At 35.9% G+C, this 22,712-nt stretch overlaps 2 protein-coding genes across 3 annotated transcripts; both read right to left on the minus strand.

The window, feature by feature from the left end:
• On the minus strand, positions 1–5,052 carry tal2 (T-cell acute lymphocytic leukemia 2). Of its 2 annotated transcripts, XM_058776575.1 has the most exons (4): positions 3,691–5,052; positions 2,835–2,961; positions 1,272–1,293; positions 1–1,169 (listed from the first exon to the last, which is right to left on the minus strand). In XM_058776575.1, exon 4 carries the CDS (start codon positions 1,152–1,154, stop codon positions 825–827), a length of 330 nt encoding a protein of 109 aa, XP_058632558.1. In that variant the 5' UTR covers positions 1,155–1,169; positions 1,272–1,293; positions 2,835–2,961; positions 3,691–5,052; the 3' UTR covers positions 1–824. The 2 variants fall into 2 exon arrangements, with proteins under 2 accessions (XP_058632558.1, XP_058632557.1); XM_058776574.1 differs by having other exon boundaries at positions 3–1,169; positions 1,272–2,961; positions 3,691–5,047.
• A 270-nt stretch (positions 5,053–5,322) lies between these two features.
• LOC131540809 (protein shortage in chiasmata 1 ortholog) lies at positions 5,323–21,769 on the minus strand. The gene is made up of 30 exons (XM_058776069.1): positions 21,270–21,769; positions 20,809–20,929; positions 20,541–20,631; positions 19,591–19,772; positions 19,201–19,360; positions 18,894–18,996; positions 18,581–18,795; positions 18,376–18,388; positions 18,216–18,309; positions 17,988–18,120; positions 17,514–17,608; positions 17,080–17,346; positions 16,894–16,923; positions 14,693–15,223; positions 14,440–14,607; positions 14,133–14,303; positions 13,918–14,013; positions 13,228–13,403; positions 12,878–12,941; positions 12,720–12,789; positions 12,443–12,618; positions 11,969–12,080; positions 10,981–11,089; positions 10,777–10,904; positions 10,444–10,531; positions 10,140–10,271; positions 7,703–7,852; positions 7,445–7,610; positions 6,671–7,012; positions 5,323–5,867 (listed from the first exon to the last, which is right to left on the minus strand). The coding sequence occupies exons 1-30, from the start codon at positions 21,345–21,347 to the stop codon at positions 5,782–5,784; spliced, it is 4,347 nt and encodes a 1,448-aa protein (XP_058632052.1). The 5' UTR covers positions 21,348–21,769; the 3' UTR covers positions 5,323–5,781.
• Positions 21,770–22,712: the final 943 nt, after the last annotated feature.

Raw genomic sequence — 22,712 nt, forward strand, 5'->3', positions numbered from 1 at the left:
GTTAAGCTGTGTCTACAATCCCTTCTCTCATGTGGCTTGAACACTTCCAGAGGTCATCACTATGGTCACACGGCTCTTAAAAAGCCTCTGCAGTGAGCAATTATCTGACCACAACATAAAAGCCAATCAGAGTCCACTACATGCACACTGGTTCATACATACAGCCACTTTAACAACCAAACAAAGAGTTTAGTGAATATGCAGATTGTGTTTTTTAGCCATTTTAATATCAAACAGACTAATAAATTAATCCAAAAAATAATAAACTTACACTTTTGAATAATGAATACGCAAAAATAATCTTTGGCAAAACATATTTTGTATTTGCGAATGCAGAGTAGTTTAAACAATAACATTTTCCATTTAATAAATTACAATTTAATGTACAACAAGTCACATGTGCTGAATACATTGAAAGCATAAATAATAAATACAAAAATTAAATACTATCAAATAAATTACAGTTTCAATTCTGAGGTTCCCTTCAATCTCAAACAAAACATTCTTCAGTGTTAATTCAGTCAAGGAAATTAAATTACATTAATACTAAAAAGTATCAGGGAGATGCTTCCAAAGTGCATCCTTGACCATGCATATGTTGTTTAGGGTTCCTGCTCAATTACAGCAGGACCGGTGAATAAAGTGTTTCTGGCTTTCCACAGATCATTCGTTTCCAAACAGCTTGGAAGAAATGAGTGATTGTGATGTCATCGCGAACATTCCGACTCCCAAAAATCCAGCTTTGTCTCTCCATGGCAACGGAGCTTTCAAAAACATCACAATCACAGAATCCTTTCAAAGAATGCTCACACATCAGTTTCGTTCTACCAGGCTTCTGAACTGTCGCAGCTGGACCCGGGTGAGGGCGGGTCGGTGTCGCTGGTCCAGGTGCGGTCGGTGCGCAGGTTCTGCATGTTCCCCGTGATCAGTGTGAGGAGCGCAGCTTGCGAGTGAGCCGACGGCTCTCCTCCCTGGCTCTCCAGCAGAGTCACCAAGAAGTTGATGTAGCGCATGGCCAGCCGCAGGATCTCGTTCTTGCTGAGCTTTTTCTCGGGCGGGTGCGTGGGGATGAGTTTCCGCAGCTCTGCGAAGGCTGTGTTGACATTATGTTGGCGCCAGCGCTCACGTGTGTTGGTGAACACCTTCCTGGTCATGATACTGCGGTGCTTCTGCAAAAAAAATTAAATACATGGTCATACCACTGTCTGAATATTAGAGCATGGGTAAAAACGACAAGAATTCTGTTAATAGCAACAAGTACAAACACTTACCGCTTTCCGTTGTTTTGAAGTTCTATGAACGTTGGAGCATCAGGCACAAATTTTCAGGCATGAAAAATCGACAAATAGTCCAGATGGCAGGTAAAAGCAGTAATGTGTGTGTTGATAAAGGAAAGATAAAGAGCTGTCAGGTAATTGCAGCAGTAATAAACCAGCATCCGTCCTCTCACTCTCAGCTGTCCGACAATCTCTGAACCCTTGAACAAACTCCTCCGATGGAAAACAGGGTGAAAGAGAGCGAGGTTGTGAGGGAGGGGTGGGGTTTGGCTTGTGCTCCTTCATTTTTATAGTCATGCCGCTGTGTGACGTTGCAGGGTGTGAGTGGGGGGGGAATGATTTTTACATCTGCCATTAATGCGTTCAAATTGATTAACATAATGCGTCGTGTTTCCATTCACAGTTATAGCATCTGGGGGGCTAAATACAAAGAAATCCAACTTTTTACCAGCTGAACATGAGAAACAAACTGCAGTCTAGTGTTTAAACCAAACAGGGTACATTAATTTCAAATAAAAAGCTTTTGTTTCATGCATCATGTCCTGAGCTTAATCTTCAATTCACAGCAGTGTCAAAAACTAAAATAAATAAAAAATACTATAAATATAAATGTAAATATAAATGCATACTTAATGCTTTATATAGATTATTTTATGTAAATTTTATAAATTAAAAAATTTAATTAGATTATATATGTAAATTTAATTACTTACATCTATAAATTATATACATACATCAATATACAGTTCTAACTAAAACGCACATCTTTTCAAATATACCTAATCGCACTTAATGAAGCGAATGAACCTGCATATACCATTTTTACTGTTTATTCATAATCTTAAACACTTCCACACTCAGCCCATCAGGAAACAACAGAAAGGACGAACTATTCAAAGCAGACTTATTGCCTATGAGCTCTAACAAATACGTGGCTGTTGTACAAAATGTGTTTCCCTCTTTTGTTGGGATGCTGGATGTCCACCTGCTAACAGATCTATTACAGCGACTCTGTCCAATAGTGAAGGGACATCATAATGAAAACCTTCCTCTGATTGGACGACACGGTGCCAAAAAAACCCACAGCATATTCACCCTGACAGAGTAATAATATGGGTTTTGTCTGAATGATGGTAATCTTGTTTAGCATGTCCTGGGGCTTCACATAAATTACACTAGGTTATGACAGAGGCAAGCTTGTGGATCAGCACATTCTTCGGGGCCAAGGTCTCCGGAGCCCCCTCTCGCTCTCTCCCGAACTCTCAACCTCCCTTCAGATCAAAAGCTGGTGTCTCGCTGCAGCAATTGTTGCGTTAAAAGTCTCTCTGAGAATTGTGGGGGATTTGCATAATGGGATTATGGAGGGATTAGGAGTCAGGCAGAGGACAGACACAGTTAGGATGGAGCTGAATTCACGACTCCATTCATACGGACTCGACCGCTCAACACACTCTGCACCTGCAGAGCTGCCTTTCAGATCTGCCAAAAACTTCAGCGACATGCAAACCTGCCCAAAACGAAACTCTCTCCCAATCCACACCCAAACTTTTGACCTACCTAAACTGCAGTTTCCCACTGGAAAGAAACAGCGCTGTTGTTTCTCACAGACAGTGATGCAATTAAATGGAGACTTCTGCTGCTCAGATGTTTCTCCTGTGAAACACACTCAGATTTGGTCCAAAGCCTGCAATTAAAAGATGTATTTTTTTCAATACGAATTCTAAATTTCAAAAGACCAAATGAACAGAGTTATGCAATCCAAATTAACAGAATCAAATGCATTTTATTTTATTTTATGGAATTCCAAGACAAAACTGGACATGAATTCTCTTGTTTTACGAAAGAGAAAATTATGAGAAATACAATTTTGCTTAAAAATTAAAAATTATAAAATAACGTGTGTAATAAAATATATTACAATGTTTTTGTTTTATATTATATATATATATATATATATATATATATATATATATATATATATATATATATATATATATATATATATATATATATATATATATATTTTTTTTTTTTATTATATATATTTTAAATCAAAATTGTAATTACATTTTCATACAGTTAATATGCTGTATATATTTAAATGTATTTTAAATATAAGCTTTTTTAAAGAATATATAATCTTTAAAAAAAGCTTATTTAAAATACATTTAAATATATACAGCATATTAACTATGAATGATGCATTTATATAGACATTTGTATGAAAAATGTAATATGAGAATTACAATTTTGATTTAAAAATAAATAAATATATATATATATATATATATATATAAAACAAAAAACATAGTATATTTTATTACATTATATACAGTATATTATTATTATAAAACAAGGAAAAAAATTCAGAACAATAAAAAAAGGAAAATATCTGACTGCAAATGTAACTTACTGTAGGGGTCAGCGGTTTGTTCAGATTGCCTTAGCAAGGAACAATTAAATGCAGAAACCTTTCCCAACTGTTCCTATTTGAGCATTTAGTTGACATTGTTAAACAGTGTTGACACCGCAATAAGGGCGACAAGAGATTTGACCCAAAGTTGGCAATGAAGAGAGCAGTTAAACAGGTTCAGATTTGAACAGCATGCTCTGTTCTCACAGCTTTTTTCCATCTGAAAGAGCGCTGTGATTACGGTCACATTACTGACGTATTTATTCACACCACTGTGTTTTACTGCCTCGGACTGGACACACGTCTTCCTCCCTCACAGCCCTGTGTCCAAACACTGCGGTTTTATTTGCTTTTGTTTGAGTAGGGGCAGTTCAGATGCTGTTGGAGTTATTTATGGAGGCTGTTTAGTGTTTTACAGAGGCTGAGGCTCACGAGGTGCAGAGAGAGTGAAAGGGAGAGTGATGGAGAGAGGAAAATGCCCTGTGGGAGTGTCTGTTCTGGAGCTCATTCCTGCGAGGGGCTGCCGTCAGACTGCTGGTGTGCTGAGATAAGCCCTCCGACCCCCATCGCTCTCCCTCTCTTCCTCCTCCTCTGTCTGTGCAGCGCTTTCCCTCTGCTCTGACTGTCAGCGATAAGAAGATCGTCCTGTAATTGAATGACTATCATTCTATCACGCTCATTTCAGAAAATAGCGAGGGGCTGGAAATGCGTATGGTGTGGGAGATAAATTAATGGCCACTGTCACCGCAGTCCCCAATCTACATCCAGACTGGTAATTTTGAAAATGTTTTTTTAACGCCAATCAATTCAGCTTCACACACTGAATGATTTATTCAGTTGCAGACCAGCGTAACCTCCTCTAAATAAGCGGCGTCGCATCAGTAACGTGTAGCGGGAAATGTAAGTCGCCGCCATGTTTGTCAATACAGTGTCACGTTTGAATAGAACTCTTTCATCTGCATTCACATGCATTCTTTACACCCGCTTCTGTGTACAGACTATAAAGCTAACAGATGCATGTGCATACGCTCACTCTCAACTGTAGGTCAAAGGTCAATAGATAAAAAAGCCACATAATTCTGGAGTCTTATAATTAGTGAAAAAACAAAATACTTTTTTTGTAACATACTTTTAAACAATCAAAGCTCAAACCTTCTGTTGCACCCTAAGAAGTACATTTAAAAAGATAAATCTAGTTAAATCTCCTGTAATTCTAAAACATTTTGATTTATAAATTTCTAAGGCTTTTCCAGCGGTTCATGAATTTTTAAAAATAATGACTAAAAAAAGTTACCTTCACAAGTAGATATTAATAGTTGTAAAATCTAAATTTTAGAATTGAGCATACATATTCACTGTATTTAACATATTAAACAATGACTGTGGAGAACCCTGTAAAAAATGATAAATAATACAAATACTAAATCTAAAATTATGCAATTTGCCAGCATTTTAATTAAAAAAAGATAAGAAATATATTCATAAATAAATAAATAAATTTTCCATTCATGAATGATTTTTTTTTTTTTTTAAATAAGAATTTTTAAAAACATGCTATAGAAATTACACTCACAAGCATTAATTCATAACTATATATTCTAAAATATTTTAAAGATGGGCATTATTTAAATTTCATAAATTTTCATGACATTTAAAGTCCTGGAAAACAAAGTGAGTAAATTGTCACAACTGTGGGAACCCTCTAAAAAATAAGTAATACTAAAAAATATTAAATCTAAGAAAATGTGTGTGTATTTATAATCATGTCAATTTGAAAAGAAATGTTTGATTTGACTTTCTTTTTTTTTTTATTGCAACTGTCATTATGATATAAATACTGATATAAATGCACCTAAAGGCTGATAGTTTAAACATTAATATGTACTAATTATTAGAACAATATCTACATTTATTATAAACCATTCATTTTATACATTTACTATAAATTATAAACATATTTTAATGGACATTTGACTGAACTGTATTAATGTAACATTACATTCTATATGAAAACTGAAAATACAGATGAGCATGAGAAATATTCTAAAATATCACTCAAGCGAGTGATATACTTGAAGTAGCAAAACTTCCTCAGAAAAATCTCAGTCTGGTCTGTCCGTCATTTCTGCCTGGAACTCGTTCACATAGCAATCTTCCTCTCTTGCTGTGCGGAAGCACTGGGAATAAACACACAGACACAGACCAATAGAGCAAAACTCTCCTGCTCTCCAGATACCACGGATTCTTTTGTGCTGAATTTCTTTTAAAGAGAAAGTTCATATAAATAATTTGAAAAAATATGTGTTTTTGACAGTACAGTGAAAGTCAATGGGATTTCTATGCACTGTAACATAAATAAATACAAAATCAAGATTTTTCAAAGTGTTAAGTAAAACATTTATTATTGTGTATTGATTATAATAATTATTGTGGTATGCTTTACAACAGAATACTACTTCAGTCTTTCTACTTCATTCTTCTTCACTAAATTTCATGTTCAATTCAACGTGTTATTTGCCTTTTTTTAAATAATGTAAAACGAGCGAAAATTAACACCAATTCTGAGCAAATTAATTTATTTACAAAATATTATTCTCGAATTCACAAGAAAGTTTATATATTTACAAACAGAAATTCATAAACTCATGCAAATATATAAAATGTTTGTGAAAAAAAAAATCTAGCAAATCTATTTCAATTTACTAAAAATATTCTAAAATAAGTTTCTTTATAATCATGACAAATGTTTGATTTGACAGCTTTTTTAATTTTCTTAACTTCAGTTAACCGTCTTTAGAACAAATAATACTACAAATACACATAAGCTCATGCATTTGTGAATCACATTTTCTAAAATTAATTGAGAGACTTTTAAAATGTTGTTTAAAATGTAATTTTTGTGTTCCACAGAAGACAGGAAGTCATGCAGGTTAGAAATGTGTGTCGCTGCATGTGTGTGTGTGTGTGTGTGTATCTTTACCACTGTGCACATCTTCTCCTCGCCTCTTCCTCTCCTCTCCTGTCTTGTTGGGCAGATCATTCTCAGGTGAGCTCCAGTGAGTCTGACTCTGCGGTCTAAAGCTGAATCCGCACGCAGTGTTTCTGCCTCCCAGCACTTCAGGAGTGGGCAGAGCCGAGGGAACATCGGCAGACCCTCGTGGAACAGCTCGGCCTGGCATGAGATCTGGGTTTTGAATGAATCCTTCACCCTGTAGCTGCCAGGCGCTCGCTGTAGTTGAACCTCGGCTGAACTGGCTTGGCGTTAATGGGTTGTATGAGTGAAAATGAGCTGTATCCTCTCCTCTCATTCTGTTATGACCTGCTAATGTTATGAAGAAGAAATTTAAATGATTGCTAAAAAAAAAAAAATACTAATTTTTACATTTAAACAGGGTCCAAAATTACCTTTTGCCAACAAACACATTTGCCGTCCATATACAATATATTTCTAACCAGCCAGTAAAATATATTTATCATTATGATTATTGTAATAAAAGTACAAACAGTAAATATAAACACATCAATAAATATACTTCTAGTCAAAAGTTTACTTATTACTTGAATTGTATCAGGATTCACACAATAATAAAAGTTATTGTTTGTAATGTAGTCATAAATTAGTATTTTTTTTTTCATAAATATATATTATTACCAAAGCTATTTTATTTTCACATTTAGTGCTTAGCAGGTGTTCACTTTGGATCCTGTTTGAGAGGTTCAAGCAATTTGTCTTCTTTAAAACACTAAGACTGACAATTCAGCTCTGTAAACTGGTTAGGCGGCGTCTCATCCTCCAGCTGTATCTGTGGTTTAACAGGATCCTGTTCCCAGAGGGGAGAGTGAGTTTGGCTGCTTATGTTTGAGAAGGATGTAGTCTCACTCTTTTTGACTTTGGACTCAGCTGCGATGTCACTGAAGAGCTGCGGAAAAACAAAGATAGTTTGAAAATGTCAACAAGCTTTATTGACCAACAGTGTACACTGAGAAAGTTTGATCTTGAAACTAGTGCTACCTTAATGACTTTGTGAGGGATCTGTGGGAACATTTCCTGCAGCTCAGAGAAAGAAGCTCCCAGCAGCCACTGCAGTGATGGAGCTCTTCTCAACATCAGTTGAGCAACCAGAGGATTAATGCAGGGAAACTGCAGAAGGCAACGCTCCGCCTAAAATAAACACACATTAATGCAGTTGAATTGAACATTCAACCCGAATTCCGGAAATGTTGAGACGTTTTTTAAATTTGAATAAAATGAAAACTAAAAGACTTTCAAATCACAGGAGCCAATATTTTATTCAATATAGAACATCGATTACATAAATGTTTCAACTGAGAAATGTTACAGTTTTATGCACAAAATGAGCTCATTTCAAATTTGATGCCTGCTACAGGTCTCAAAATAGTTGGGACGGGGGCATGTTTACCATGGTGTAGCATCTCCTCTTCTTTTCAAAACAGTTTGAAGACGTCTGGGCATCGAGGTTATGAGTTTCTGGGGTCTTGGTGTTGGAATTTGGTCCCATTCTTGCCTGATATAGGTTTCCAGCTGCTGAAGAGTTTGTGGTCGTCTTTGACGTATTTTTCGTTTAATGATGTGCCAAATGTTCTCTACAGGTGAAAGATCTGGACTGCAGGCAGGCCAATTCAGCATCTGGACTCTTCTACTTCGAAGCCATGCTGTTGCAATAGCTGCAGTATGTGGTTTTGCATTGTCCTGCTGAAATACACGCCGTCTGGAGGGGAGCATATGTTGCTCTAAAACCTTTATATACATTTCAGCATTCATAGCGCCTTCCAAACATGCAAGTTGCCCATACCGTATGCACTTATGCACCCCCATACCATCAGAGATGCTGGCTTTTGAACTGAACGCTGATAACACTCTGGAAGGTCTCCCTCCTCTTTAGCCCAGAGGACACGGCGTCCATGATTTCCAACAAGAATGTCAAATTTGGACTCGCCTGACCATAGAACACTTTTCCACTTTGAAACAGTCCATTTTAAATGAGCCTTGGCCCACTGGAAACGACAGCGCTTCTGGACCATGTTCACATATGGCTTCCTTTTTGCATGATAGAGCTTTAGTTGGCATCTGCAGATGGCACGGCGGATTGTGTTTACTGACAGTGGTTTCTGGAAGTATTCCTGGGCCCATTTAGTAATGTCAATGACAGAATCATGCCGATGAGTGATGCAGTGTCGTCTGAGGGCCCGTCTTCGGCCTTGTCACTTACGCACAGAGATTGCTCCAGTTTCTCTGAATCTTTTGATGATGTGATGCACTGTAGATGATGAGATTTGCAAAGCCTTTGCAATTTGACGTTGAGGAACTTTGTTTTTAAAGTATTCCACAATCTTTTTACGCACTCTTTCACAGATTGGAGAGCCTCTGCCCATCTTTACTTCTTTCCTCTGCCTCTCTAAGACATCCCTTTTATAGCTAATCATGTTACAGACCTGATGTCAATTAACTTAATCAGTTGCTAGATGTTCTCCCAGCTGAATCTTTTCAAAATTTCTTGCTTTTTCAGCCCTTTGTTGCCCCCGTGCCAACTTTTTTGAGACCTGTAGCAGTTTGAAATGAGCTCATTTAGTGGATAAGTGTAACATTTCTCAGTTTAAACATTTATGTTCTCTATGTTCTATTGTGAATAAAATATTGGCTCATGTGATTTGAAAGTCTTTTAGTTTTCATTTTATTCAAATTTTAAAAACGTCCCAACATTTCTGGAATTCAGGTTGTAGAACAACCATCTACTGAAGAAAATCTGTTGAGGTGGACAGTTGTTTACATTTTTCCATGTAACACACACATAATAACTACAGAAAATAGTTTTTCTGGTGTTACTAGCAACAGCCTGGACCTACTTAAAATAAGAGAAATTATCTACAGATCTCTTTTTTTCTTTACAGTTTGAGTGACTGAAAAATATTGGATTTGACAAATAAGAAAAATATCTAGAATTTTAAAAAATAAATAAAAATAAACATTGGAGCTTGTATGTTTTTGTGTGACTCATTCAGACTGAAGAATGACTATGAAATCAACAGATTTGTGTTTAATTCATATCTGTTAAGGTTGACAAAAAAAATAGAGACACAGCAGTTCTTTTCTTTAAATATATATATATATATTTTTTTTTTTTAAGTAACTGAAATATTAAAATGTTATATATAAACAATTTATCAAACTGTATTATCGTACTGGATCCAGAGACATTGCTCTAATTCTCATTTGAAAGAGAAACATTATTTCTAATCTGGCCAAAGAAAATGTATAAATCGAAATATTTTTATATTATGACTTTTGCATTTTAAAATGCACAAATTAAACAAGATCTGACAGGAACTTTTATTTTGTCTGCAGCATTTTGTGTACAGAGTTCTAATTGAAATTTTGGTAATTTATTTGGGTTTTTTGGTGCTAGAATCATTTTAGACCTGTCATTTACCTCTGTGGGCTGCACACTAAGCCAGCCTCTATCCAACCAGCTCAGTCCATCTCTCTCCGAGTTCATCAGCGTATGTAAGGAGATCTTATAGATGTAGCTGGCTATCTCTTCTTCCTCACACACCAGTAACACCTAAACCACATATATATGCCATGATCCAAAAATGTACACAGACTTTGAATGCATAATTTTCAACAGAGCATACAAGGAAATTTTATATCTGGCCTTGGCATAACCTTTAAAAACACTGACATTTGTTTTGAGGTCTGATATAGGCAATTTAAATAAATGAGGAAGAAAATACCTTGACATCAAACTTCTCAGGCTTGTTTCCAAACAACACAGATGCAGAGTAGATATGAAGCAGATTGATATAGATGTTACTGGAAATCCTTAAAAGTGGGGAAAAAACAGGAAATAAAACACATATGTAGATTATGGGACAACACAAGAAAGCAAACATGCTATGAAATGCACACTGTGATAAAGTGTGAAATGCTAGAGCAAAACAGGCACAATATTTTTGGAATCAGCAACCCAAAATTGCTAAGAAACAAGTATTGGATTTTACCCAGCAAATATAATGCAGGGTGAATGTTAACATGATCAGACAGATGTAAATGTATTTCAAACTGACAGCGCCCTGTGGTTCTCAGTGCAGTGCAGAATGACCCAGCAGCGGATGAACTGCAGAGAGAGGACTGTGAGTCTCATGACGACACGCTCAGACACCACTCCAATCCTCATGTCCAACTCACCCAGCTCCTGAACACACACACACAGAATTTATGTTCAGAGTCACTTTGTGAATGGTAGAGCAAGTGTGTATATAGAGCATCACCTGGATGAGGATGGCGGTGTTCTCATCCACGGTGATGACATCATAATGGGTTCCACCCAGCTGCAGTGCAGATGGAGAGTGTTTCCTCTCCAGCAGAACCATATTGTACCTGCCAACAACAGTCTTTGTACATCAGCATACACTCTTAAAAATAAAAGGTTCTTTATTGGCACCAATGGTTCCATAAATAACCTTTAACATCCATGGAATCTTTCCATTCCACAATAGGTTCCTCATAGTGAAAAATAGGGTTCTTTAGATTTTTTAAATGTTCTTCACACTAAGAAAAAAATATTTAAAAACTGTTAATTGAAAAATGATTTCTATGGCACCACTGCAAAAACACCCTTTTGGGACCTTTATTTTTATACATTATACATAGTTTTGAATGCAAAAATAGAACGCTGCAGGAATAAGTCCTAAAACAAGGAAACGAGTTCCAGTTCCACTGTTCCAAAGTCAATTGGGTTCTGAATGGGTTTTTGGTTAAATGCCTGAAATAAGGTCTGTGGTTATGTTCACATTTTATTTGGTGACATAAAATACATCCGAAATACCCTACTCGAGATTTAAAACAAATGTGGTTGCTAATAAGTTGCAATATGTGACTACAGAGGTTTTTGGTGACCTTAAACATCATCACGCTGAAAAGGGAAACTCACCTCACTAGTCCGCTATTACAGCCGCATTGCATTTATAAGCACTCTTGCAAACTATTCTGAATCAAAAATCAATGTTAAATAAATAATAAAGACTGAAAGAGTTGTCAAAGCTTAGCTTTGGTGAACACTGAAGTCATGCAACTGTGGTATGGTTTTATTATAGTCTAACTACGTAGAGACAGAGAGAATATACAAAAAATATACATTTATAATTTTGCGAAAGCTCTACATTTCAATGTGTTAAGACTTCACGTGCTAACCACCTTATTTTGCCCACTTTATTTAAAACAATGACAAAGTAGTTGACAGAAACTATAGTAACTCACATTGTCTCCAGTGTGCGTTGCATCTTTAAGCGTTGCAGTAAACCATCAGTGACGAACAACACAAACGAAATAGTGTCCAGATATGATGCAGAAGTAGATTCTTCTGAGAAATCTGCAAATGAATAATTCAAATAACCAAACACAAAAATGCAATATGTTGCAACACTGAAAAAAATGTCATTGAACAAATCATCCGAATTTTGATATTTTATCATTCAAAATACAGTGTGTATTTGCAAATGAATAACATTGTGTTTGAATGCTGTTAAAATACATGAACAATATATCTTGCATGCAAATTTTTTGTTCACACAGCAGTAACAAGCAACATGACATTTTACCAAACACTTGGATTCTATTTCTGCAGCGTCAAGCTGAGAACTAACACTGAAACCTCACTGATCCAAAATCCTGCTCCACATAATTGTGCATTAAACATCAACATCATGTGAGCATTAAGTTTGTTGGACTGACTGGATTCAGGCACTGCAGTGGAGAAGGAGATAAAGTTGATGTTTCTCTCTGAACACACACTGCCGGAGGGTGAGTGACCCACAGAGTGAAGCTCAAACACCACACTGAAACTCTGCCACGGGAAGTCAGGACCAACGTGCTGACTGCACACAACAAGACATTTACTGCAGGAGAGTCTGAGGAGAGAGGAGACAGACAATAACAGATAATACATTACATCAGACCATACATCTAGACCTCATGTATTCAATACAAAATAAAAAAAAAATCTATAAACCTGTCCATCACTTCTCTGCTCACAACTTTACTCTTTCCTTCAACGGGGATGACTTCAGACACAGAGTTTCCTAAACACACGCACACACAGAATCAGGACAAATCACCACATAGTACCTGTCTTATAAAATCTGGAGGGTTCTTGAAAAGTTAACTCACCTCGTACCTGATTGAGAGCTACAAGCAACTCTGTGTTTACACGGTTCACTGTCAAAACTAGAACCTGCTCACATTCAACAACAATCATTAAACAGTCACATGAAAAGTATGCTTGGTCAAGTAAATTTGATTTCTATAGTGCTTTTTACAACATTTTTCGGCTTTACAGAATCATGACATTAATATTTATATTATCACACCTTATAGTCAATAACATAGGTGATAATATATTTTACATTGAGATTTGCTATATAGTATAAATTGGTTCATGTAAGTGTACTGTATATATGCAAATAAAGTTCAACTTTACATAAAGCTGTGTGATAATATAGTTTAAACTGTAATCTCACTTTAGTGTTGTGGTTAGTATGGGAATTAATCCATGTGTTGATCTGCTCCTGAAGCTCCAGGAGTTTAGGATTAGGTTCTTGTCTCTTCTGAATCAGATGCTGCAGCACCTCAAACTTTCTCAACAGCTCATCCAGACAGCTCAGAGCACAGGAATCCTTCACATTAGCCAGGTAACCTAAACAAAGACAGATATACAGGTGTGTGAGCTACACTATAATGATCAAAACACAAATGAGATCAGTTTATGCCAGACAGCAATGTCACAGAATTTGGCATATTTTAGGTTAATAAACCAAAAGAAGGGTAGAAAGTACTTTCCCAATAATAATAAAAAAACAAGTAATATTACTATTCCTAAAACTTTGAAGGAATATTAGTTTTTCTTCTGTGTTTAAATTCGAACAGTAAATATCTGTTATGCAGTACTTTGTTTGCCAATTAATTTGATGACATTTTAAAAGATTAAATTGTTTTAAGATTAAACTGTCTTTGATCATGAATTTGTATAGAATCATAAATCCAGAAAAAGTATAACAGACAATGCAAAATGTCTAAAAAAAAAAAAACATTTCATAGGGCCCTATTGGGCCAAGAAACTCAATTGATTAGGCATGCTTTTTAATTATTAAAAAAAATGTTCCTCTCAGCAATATTAGACCATTTTCTATGAGACATGAGTGTTTATTTACCATTGGCTGTGCTGAGGTCACATGTGAGAAGAACATGTTCCTTCAGCGTGACCAGAATATGTAGCAGTGTCATTTCATTAAACACACTGTCCCCATCTGCCACAAAAATAACAAAATGTTTCTCTTCACAATCCATCATATAATGATCTTTGGCTATTTCACATTGTTCTGTGCATTCTTATAATGTGTGAGAAGGTGTCTCCTCTGACTCTGACTCTGTTCTGTCTGAAGCATTCTCCCTTGCTGCTTTACGAGGAATCTTGTGAGTTCAGAAGACAGAGTACCAAAGTCTCTGTTGTTCAAAGCAGAGATGCCCAGCTCCTGCATTTTACCCAAAGAGGGCAGAGCCAAAGCATGCAGCTCCTTATATGCATCTCTTTGACACTCTTCAGGAATAAACACAGAAATATGGTGATTCATTTCTCAAACCAAACAAATAAATGATTATGAATAAAAAAAATTTTTTTAAAATGTACTTTGTTTACAATAATTTTTATGCGATATTCAAGGCAATGATGATACCTGTGGCTTGGACGTATACAGTCTTGCTGATGGTCTCTTGTTTCTCTTCACGGGGAAAGCTCGTCTCAGCGGCAATGACACTGCTTTGTGTTTCTGAGATGTGATTCGCTGTTTTTATTCTGTTCTCTAGCAAGGCTTTTCCTGCAGAATTCTGACTCACATTTACCTCTGAAAGAAATTAGACAGAATAAGATACGTATGTTTCAGTCAGTGTATAAAGTTGCAATAAACACTATTAATTCTCTCAATCTACCTGCAGATGTTAGACTGCTCCGTTGAGGTTTTTGCATTTGCATTGTTCTTAATGTCAAAAAAGACGACAAAGGGTTCAGGTCTTCATGAGACAGAACAACAGAATTATTTCTCTTTCTTCCTCTCAAACTGTTTGATAATGGAGATGATTTAGAGATCATATCTTCTCTTCTCTGTTCTGACTGCTTAAGAAGGGTTTGTATATTGGATATCACTTCAATATGTTTAACACTGGGCTTCAGTGAAGAAAACTTAGACTTCTCAATCACTTTAGAGATGACGGGCTGCTGTTCTGAAGGACTTATGGAGGAATTCCCAGAGCATCTTTCTGCTGGACTAGACTGGTGTTGCTTTATCTCTGCAGCTTTACAGTGTCCTCTGGTTGTTGTCACTGTAGAAATGTCTTGTTGGTGAGACTCCATTATAAAGAACTTCACAGTCGTACCTTTATCCACCTGTGCAGGTACAGCTGACTGCAGTGGTTTACTCTGGGAAAGGTGAACTGCAGTAGGATGACCTGAAGGTGCCAATGCTGAGAAACCAAAATAACATTTATATATGACTCTTTTTTTCCCTGCAAAGATAGGAACAGTCCACTTTTGGTGGGCAAGTTGTGCTCAATCAACAGCACTTATATTGAAACTTATGTTGTATTATATGAGCTGTAAAGTTGTTGTTTTCTTTTTCTCTTTGTGTACAAAAAAAGGTTAGTAAGTGATTTACTCACACTAAAATCAAGTCAATGCATATTGTTTGCATCTTGTTGCTATACTACTAAAACAGTGATTAAACGTTGATGGATTGGCCCCTTTTACAGCCATTGTACACTATGCAATGTTCATGCATATGCTATGCTGTTCGTGCATAGATAAGATCCCTAAAGCTGCAAAGTCTGAAGTCTCAAAACCAAAGAGATCATTTATAAAAGTTAAGACTTGTCCACGCCCTCCTAAAAAGCCTCATTTCAACACGCTCCCACATGTCTACGTCACAGTGCGGGACGATTTGCATAACACCGCCCCAAATGTATACGCAAAGAAAGAGGGCGTAATTTTTATTCTCGCTGTAGTATTGTTGCTGCCGCCGGCGCCATGTCCTGGAGATGCTGTGTTTTGTTGTGAAAGCGAAACTACTTTGTTCGGGCTTCCAGAAGAGGACACAACTAGAAATCAGTGGTTAAGTTGCATTTACAACACTGTTCCAGAACAGTTCAAACCAAATATTCGAGTGTGTGCAGCACATTTTACGGAGGACTATTTCCTGAACCTAGGAGAGTAGCCTACAATGCCAGCTGTGCACAAAGGCTGTTTCTATAAAGTGGGGCAATTCCAACTTTGCAAGGACAGTCTGGCGCTTCTGACTCTCAGCCTGTAAGTATGTTTTCATATTTAAAGAATTTGCCACTGACTATTGAAACGCGAATTTTGAGCTGTGTAGAGTAGCGCTTGTTGTTTATCGTTTCTCCAATCACAAATGCAGGCATGGTAATGGTTACGCAGCGCGATACAACGCAGCACGTAAAAAGACAGTATAAGTCATTATAATCAGTAATTATGTCCCCATTGGATGCAACAAATGCCTTGTTAATAATGTTTTTTTTTTGTTTTGACTCGTCGGGCCAGGCACGACTTCACAATAAAGTAAGGGGCGTAACATTTCCGTCACACGCTTGAGGTATTCGGCCAATCACAACGCACTGGATAGCTGGCCAATCAGAGCACATCTCGCTTCTCAGAACGATGAGATTTGTAAAAATCAACACGTTTCAGAAAGGCGGCGTATAGAGGAGCAACAATAATGAAATAAAAAAATATTATAAAAAATAATAAAATACAATACAGTATGTGGAAAATAATGTTTTTTGAATCTTAAACCGCATAAACAAATTGCATTACACCAAATACAAAAAATAATGTTATTTTTAGCAATGTCATATGACCCCTTTAATGTTTTTGATAAAAGTCTCTTATGCTCGTCAAAATTCAGCTTTGCCATCACAGAAGTATCTTTACTTAAATGATATTCCTTTATGGTTAACAGTTAACACAACAGCATTTCTAGACTTTCCATTTTCCAATTCTGTTTGTTCAAACTTCAAGTATGAGAAATAACATTGAGCCTTATTAAGCAAACAATCATGACTGGAAAATATATATTTAGGTTTATCTGAATGAAATGATGAGAGAAACTTAAAAAGCTCACCTGCATTTGAAGCACACTTACTCAGCAACTCTGTAAAAACACAACATTAACATACAGAAATTAAGAGCAGTTTTTCATTCTAACAAAATCTTAAAACCATAAATAAAATATTTTTAAAAAACAAGTAATATTGCCTTCTGCCTTTTATTTTTTTTTAAGAGAGACAAATATTGTATTCTGTCTTACCATCTATTTTCACAATAGACAGTGGTGAGAACGTTTCATCCACATGTGGCTTTCTCAAAGCTCTCTTACAGTCTTCTGTGGACATTTTCTTAGTATAGATGGAGAGATTTCTGAAGACGTTTTCAGGAAGCATCATTGTACTGCCAGTGAGGTGAAACTGGCCCATATTGTCTTTGGGTTCTGCAACCTGCTCCATCTCCACCTTCAGGAGTGTGAGAAGCTCTGGGAGTGACTGAATGTGGACCAATGGCTTAGCTACCTGTGGTTCTGTACAAAAACACAATGGAGTTTAAGGGCTCTAAAAAAAAAACTAAAAAAAACTTTATCTAGCCATCAATACTTGGCAAACAAAATGGCCAAGATAGGAATATTTGTGTAAATGTTTTTAGTAAATATACACACTTCCTATTCTCACATTATTTTATACTCATTACCAGCAAGTAAAAATCGAGCCACACATTGGGGATGTTTCTCTGCCATCCAAACAGCTTTTTCCATATTTTCACAATCACTGTCTGACATGAAATGCCTAGGAAAAGTACATTACGTATTATTTACTTTATCATATATTCCATTGTTATGAGCAGTGTTGTCATTGATCCTAAAGTCAACATAAAAATAAAATTGAACCCATTTACTTTATAGACCTTAATCAGGTTAGATGCCATAGTGACTTTAACATGGATGAAAATGAGGTTGTGAGGAATAGATTTACAGTTTTTACAATGGCACACGCTGTATAAAGGTATAAAAGAAGAAAATTGGTTGTGAATGCCATTTCATGCTGACTCAAAGAATGAAAATAAATGTACAAGTGAAAACAAGCCTGTACTAGAGGTCTCAACATATTTAATGCACCAAATATTTACAGCCTTCTCTCCCTGTTATAACAAAAACAACAAACTCACGGCTTATAAACCGGTGACATAATCTCAGCTGACAGCTGTCTGCTGGACATACACAGGTCTGGTAGACACAGTGTATGACCACATGGTGAAAGAAGCAGGTCTAATTCCATCTCAGCATAAGACCTCGAAGCAACTGGAATGAAAGGTTTTGAAGTCACTGGAGATTAGAAGAGCAATCTACAGCGGGAACCACTCTTTGATTGTGATTAAATATGCAATTTCCCATACCTGGAGATTGTGGCTCCTTGAAGGTGATGTTAGCAAAGCAGCTTTCAGGCATTTCCAGGACCTCCAACTCAGCCGTGTGTTTATCCAGAGGTGACTATTATAATTGAATTATAATTATTATTGACTTTTATACAAACTATAACGACACCAAAAAGCAGACTGTCTGATTGTAACTGCATTAGATAAAATATAAAAGCAAATGGCATTTGCACTTTTGAGCTATTTATTGGCAATTATTGCTTCATTATTTAAAACCCATGTGTAACAAATGTATTTATTTTTTTATTCAAATGATAAGCTTGGACAGTGTACTTGTTCTATCTTTTTTAAAATAAACAACTTTGCTTTGATATTTTGTTATCTACTGCAAATGACATTCAGAAATTTTTAAGTTTCCAAATACTCTTTGGGGGCATTGTATAGTAGTAGTTTTACCTTCTTTGAGAAGATCTTTTAAAGGGAAACATTCTTCTATTGGTTCACGGGTGACATTTAGAAAATCTTGCATTTGCGCAAAGGAATAATTGGGCTCATGTCTTGGAACGCAGTCCATTTGAACTTCAACAGGCAACATCAGAGACTGTTAAGATATCATAGCTGGTATTTAAAATTCATTAGCCGCAAAAAGCACACCCAAGAGAGATATTTACTTTAACGTGATTTAGTTTTGAAGATTACCTCTTCGTTCAGTACTGCCTCTTTTTTGAACTCTTCTGTAGCATTTAAAGTAAACGTGGCACCTGTTACCTTGTCTAACACTGCATCGTAGGAAGCACAGTGTCTAGGAGGAGGAAATACAGGCGAGTTGAAAATATAATATCAGTGCATCAGATGACAGTACACAGGACAAACTGACATGGGCATGGTTTCTATCTTCCTCTGAGCCAGGTTACAACTATTTGTTCAATTCTCAGTAAACTTTCACATCAGTGAATGATTCAGATTTTTTTATGCCTAATCCCTAATGTTATGCTTTATGTTGTACCTAAAAATAACCTCTTCTAAGAGATTTACTGATGAATTGAGAACTGGATCCGAGACAATAATGATGTTTAGCCTCTGAAGCATCATTTGAAATGGTGGTAGGTGGCTTTTGAACTGCTGCAGATGGTCACTGAATATCACCTCCTCTGGCAGAGAAAGATCTAAGATTTAGGAGACAAGGAGAGGACAGATTAACAGATAGATTTTCCATTATGGTATAAGTCATACTTCTGTGGTTCAAGAACATATAAAGCACTCTTTGAAAACCCGTTTGAAAGCAAGCTGTGTGATTTTAGGTATTTTTAGCACACATCTACCCCTTTTTAGTACAATACCACAGCCAATAAATACAGAAATGACACAAAATAACAATGAATACACCAGTTCTCACCATCACAGCATGTATCTGGTGTACATGGACTAAAACTCTCTTCCCAAGGTGATCTGGTGGTACTGCTCTCAACTCCATCTAAGAGCCAGAGGGCTTCTGTGGTAGAAATACTGCACTGAGAGGCAGGGTTAGAGCTGGGAACCACTTCCTCTTGGCCTCTTCCTGTCTGCAACAAATTAAACCTAAACACAATACAGTCTAATATGAAGAGCCTGCATTTAAGGGAACAGTTCACACAAAAATGGAGATTTGCTGAAAATGTACTCGCCCCAATGAAATCCAAGACATAGATGAATTTGTTTCTTCATCAGAACAGATTTGGAGAAATTTAGCAGTAAATCACTTGCTCACCAATGGATCCTCTGCAGTGAATGGGTGGGAGTCCAAACAGCTCAAAAAAACTTCAACCCATTGCTTCCGAGCTAAAAACGAGTCCTCTATCCATAACAAAACTTCCTCCAGTCTCATCTGAATCAGGAGAGGAATAGGCACAGATCAAGAACTGTTTACAAGCTAAAACAGTTCTAAACAAATATGTTGGTGGATTTTGATGTGAGACCACAACATTGTATGGACTTTTTCACTAAAGGAAGTGTTTTTATGCAATATGATCGACTGGAGTGGTGTGGATTACTTGTGAATTATTGTGATGTTTTTATCATCTGTTTGGACTTTTATTCTGACGGTACCCATTCACTGCAGAGGATCCAGCAATTGATGTAATGCTTTAAATTTCTCAGAATCTTTTCATGATGAAGAAACAAACTCATCTACATCTTGGATGGCCTGAGGGTGGATACATTTTCACCAAATTTTCAATTTTGGAAGGACTTTTCATTTAAACACAACTGAGAGATATTTAATCTTCAGGAGAGATTTAATCTGCAGACACAAATACAAAATAAACTGAGATAGATCGTATCAAAGGACATTACAAAAACGGTTCAAACCTCTCCAAACAGTCACTGAAACGTGTGCTGGCCTTCAAATCATCCATTACAGACCCAGTCACTTGTAGAGTACAAACTGACGTTTTGTTCTCTGTCAAAAATGACACAAGTCAATGTTGGTATGATATCTTCGGATATCACAAAGTCTCCAAGGCTTAGTTAGCAACACAGATATTTAAAGGACATTATTTTAAAACCAAAGCTGCTCGTCAATACAATGGAAGCAACTTATTTCATATTCAGTTAAACACAAACGTGGCACACTTACTCCATGGTACTCTGTAAGCTTTGTCCTGCACGTGTCCATTGTGTGGGTAGATGTTACTGACCAGCTGGAACGGAACCGGAAGTTCTAACAAGCTGATCATCATTCTGCGTCTGACTGAGGCCTGAAACAGATGACATCTCGATATTTAAAAGTTTATGAGCTTTACAAAGTATTTATTTGATATTTTTATATCGGATTGTACCCTTATTCTAGTTTTTATACTACTAACACCCTTTTTTCTGTTTTATTTTGTATGCATAATTGTATAATGTTAAATATTTCCATTTGTATGAAAGTGCATGTATAATGTTAATGTCGTTTTATATTGAAAAAAAAAAAACATCTCAACAATGTATAAAACCTAAAATATTGTTCAGAATACAATGGAAATCAGACTGGGAACCACTTATTTATATAATCTATATACTGTTCTCTATTATAGGTCAGTGGTGGGAACTCACCTCAGAGATGTAATCAATGCCCTTATACCCGACAGCCATGAAACTGACCATTTGTTGGGTTTGACCACAGGAATTCATGTTGAAATCACACCAAAGCAGCTTAAAAAGTAAACAAAAAAGCTAAGAATTTACAAGATATGATCTTCACGCGATTGGAGTGCAGTTTTCAGGGAAAGTACACATTTTACCCCTCAGTTAAACGGAATTGTAAAATTTTAAAATGGTCTGGTTTTGATGTGGCCTGTCAATTCCATACTTAAGCGATCGCGCAGAATATATCGTGAAATGTCGGTTCTGTTTAAATGACGAGCGATAGAGTAATTCAATTCATTTAATTAATACAAGACAACCGAGTTAAACCGGTCAGTTGTGCACTTAAAACGGGACATAACTAACAAATCTAAACTAAAACTGTCTGAGGGGAGATATTACACACGCGCGCGCTCTCTCAGTGATTGACAGGTTGCAGCTACGCGACGACCACGCCCACCTCACTGATTCATCAAATAATGAAAATAAATTGAATTTAACGTTTGATTCATCATTTGAGCTGCTATTTTATTGATTGATTTTTATTTATTATTCGAGCATTTTATTTATTTTAATTTTGCTAAGAAAAAAACTTTCCATTATGAAATTCATCCCACAGTTTCCACCAAAATATCAGGCCTATATTTACCATAGTAAAACCGCCACCATTAGCCAGGGTTATTTTGGTTGACTAAAAGTGAAACCATAACCAGATTTGTTACTTAAAAAAAAAAAAAAACTAAATTGAAATAAAATATATATTTTTTAAAAACTTAAACTTATTTTACTTCAGCAGGCACTATAGGCAACATTTCACATTTTTATTTCCCATTGAAATAAAAATGAATAAAACCCGTATACATACAAAAAAAGAAAAGAAAAAAAAACTAATAAAAATGACAAATTAATTTAACAAAAAAGTACATATAAAATTTGAGTCTAAATATTAATAAAACTATGAAAGTATCTTAATGATGCTAAAATAGCATTATTAACCTCAGTTAAGACTCCATATACATTTTTTATGATAATTACTGTTACTGTGGTGAAATAAAATTGTATAATTTAATTTATGGTGTCATGAAAAGCAGTAGCCTGTATCTAATGAAAAGATGTGTGCATACTGTTATTTTATGTATTTTTAACAATTGAAAGCATTTACTGTATTTACTAAGCATTTACTAATATTTTAATATTCCAGACACACCATTTCGTTGTCATACTGAAGAACAGTGGTAGTGCACTGCCATCTAAAGGACGAATTATTGATGTTTGGACCATGATGAATGCTGCTTGCAGCTTTATTTTCATTTTTTATTTCTCTTATTTTTCTAAAATTTTCTTTCCTCAAGTGTTTTAGTTGGTTTCATTATAATACAATATAGTCCTGAATTCAGTAATACTATTGCAGGA

This window comes from Onychostoma macrolepis, chromosome 05, assembly GCF_012432095.1.
Source record: "Onychostoma macrolepis isolate SWU-2019 chromosome 05, ASM1243209v1, whole genome shotgun sequence".
Classification (NCBI taxonomy): Eukaryota; Metazoa; Chordata; class Actinopteri; order Cypriniformes; family Cyprinidae; genus Onychostoma; species Onychostoma macrolepis.

Excerpts from the sequence above, each read along its gene's own strand:
- tal2 (XM_058776575.1), bottom strand. The coding sequence starts at position 1,154 with ATGACCAGGAAGGTGTTCACCAACACACGTGAGCGCTGGCGCCAACAT.
- LOC131540809 (XM_058776069.1), bottom strand. The coding sequence starts at position 21,347 with ATGAATTCCTGTGGTCAAACCCAACAAATGGTCAGTTTCATGGCTGTC. Across the intron at positions 17,347-17,513 it reads GGCTCGATTTTTACTTGCTG|AACCACAGGTAGCTAAGCCA; the intron begins GTAATGAGTATA and ends GTTTTTGTACAG. Across the intron at positions 14,608-14,692 it reads GAGCAGTCTAACATCTGCAG|AGGTAAATGTGAGTCAGAAT; the intron begins GTAGATTGAGAG and ends AATTTCTTTCAG.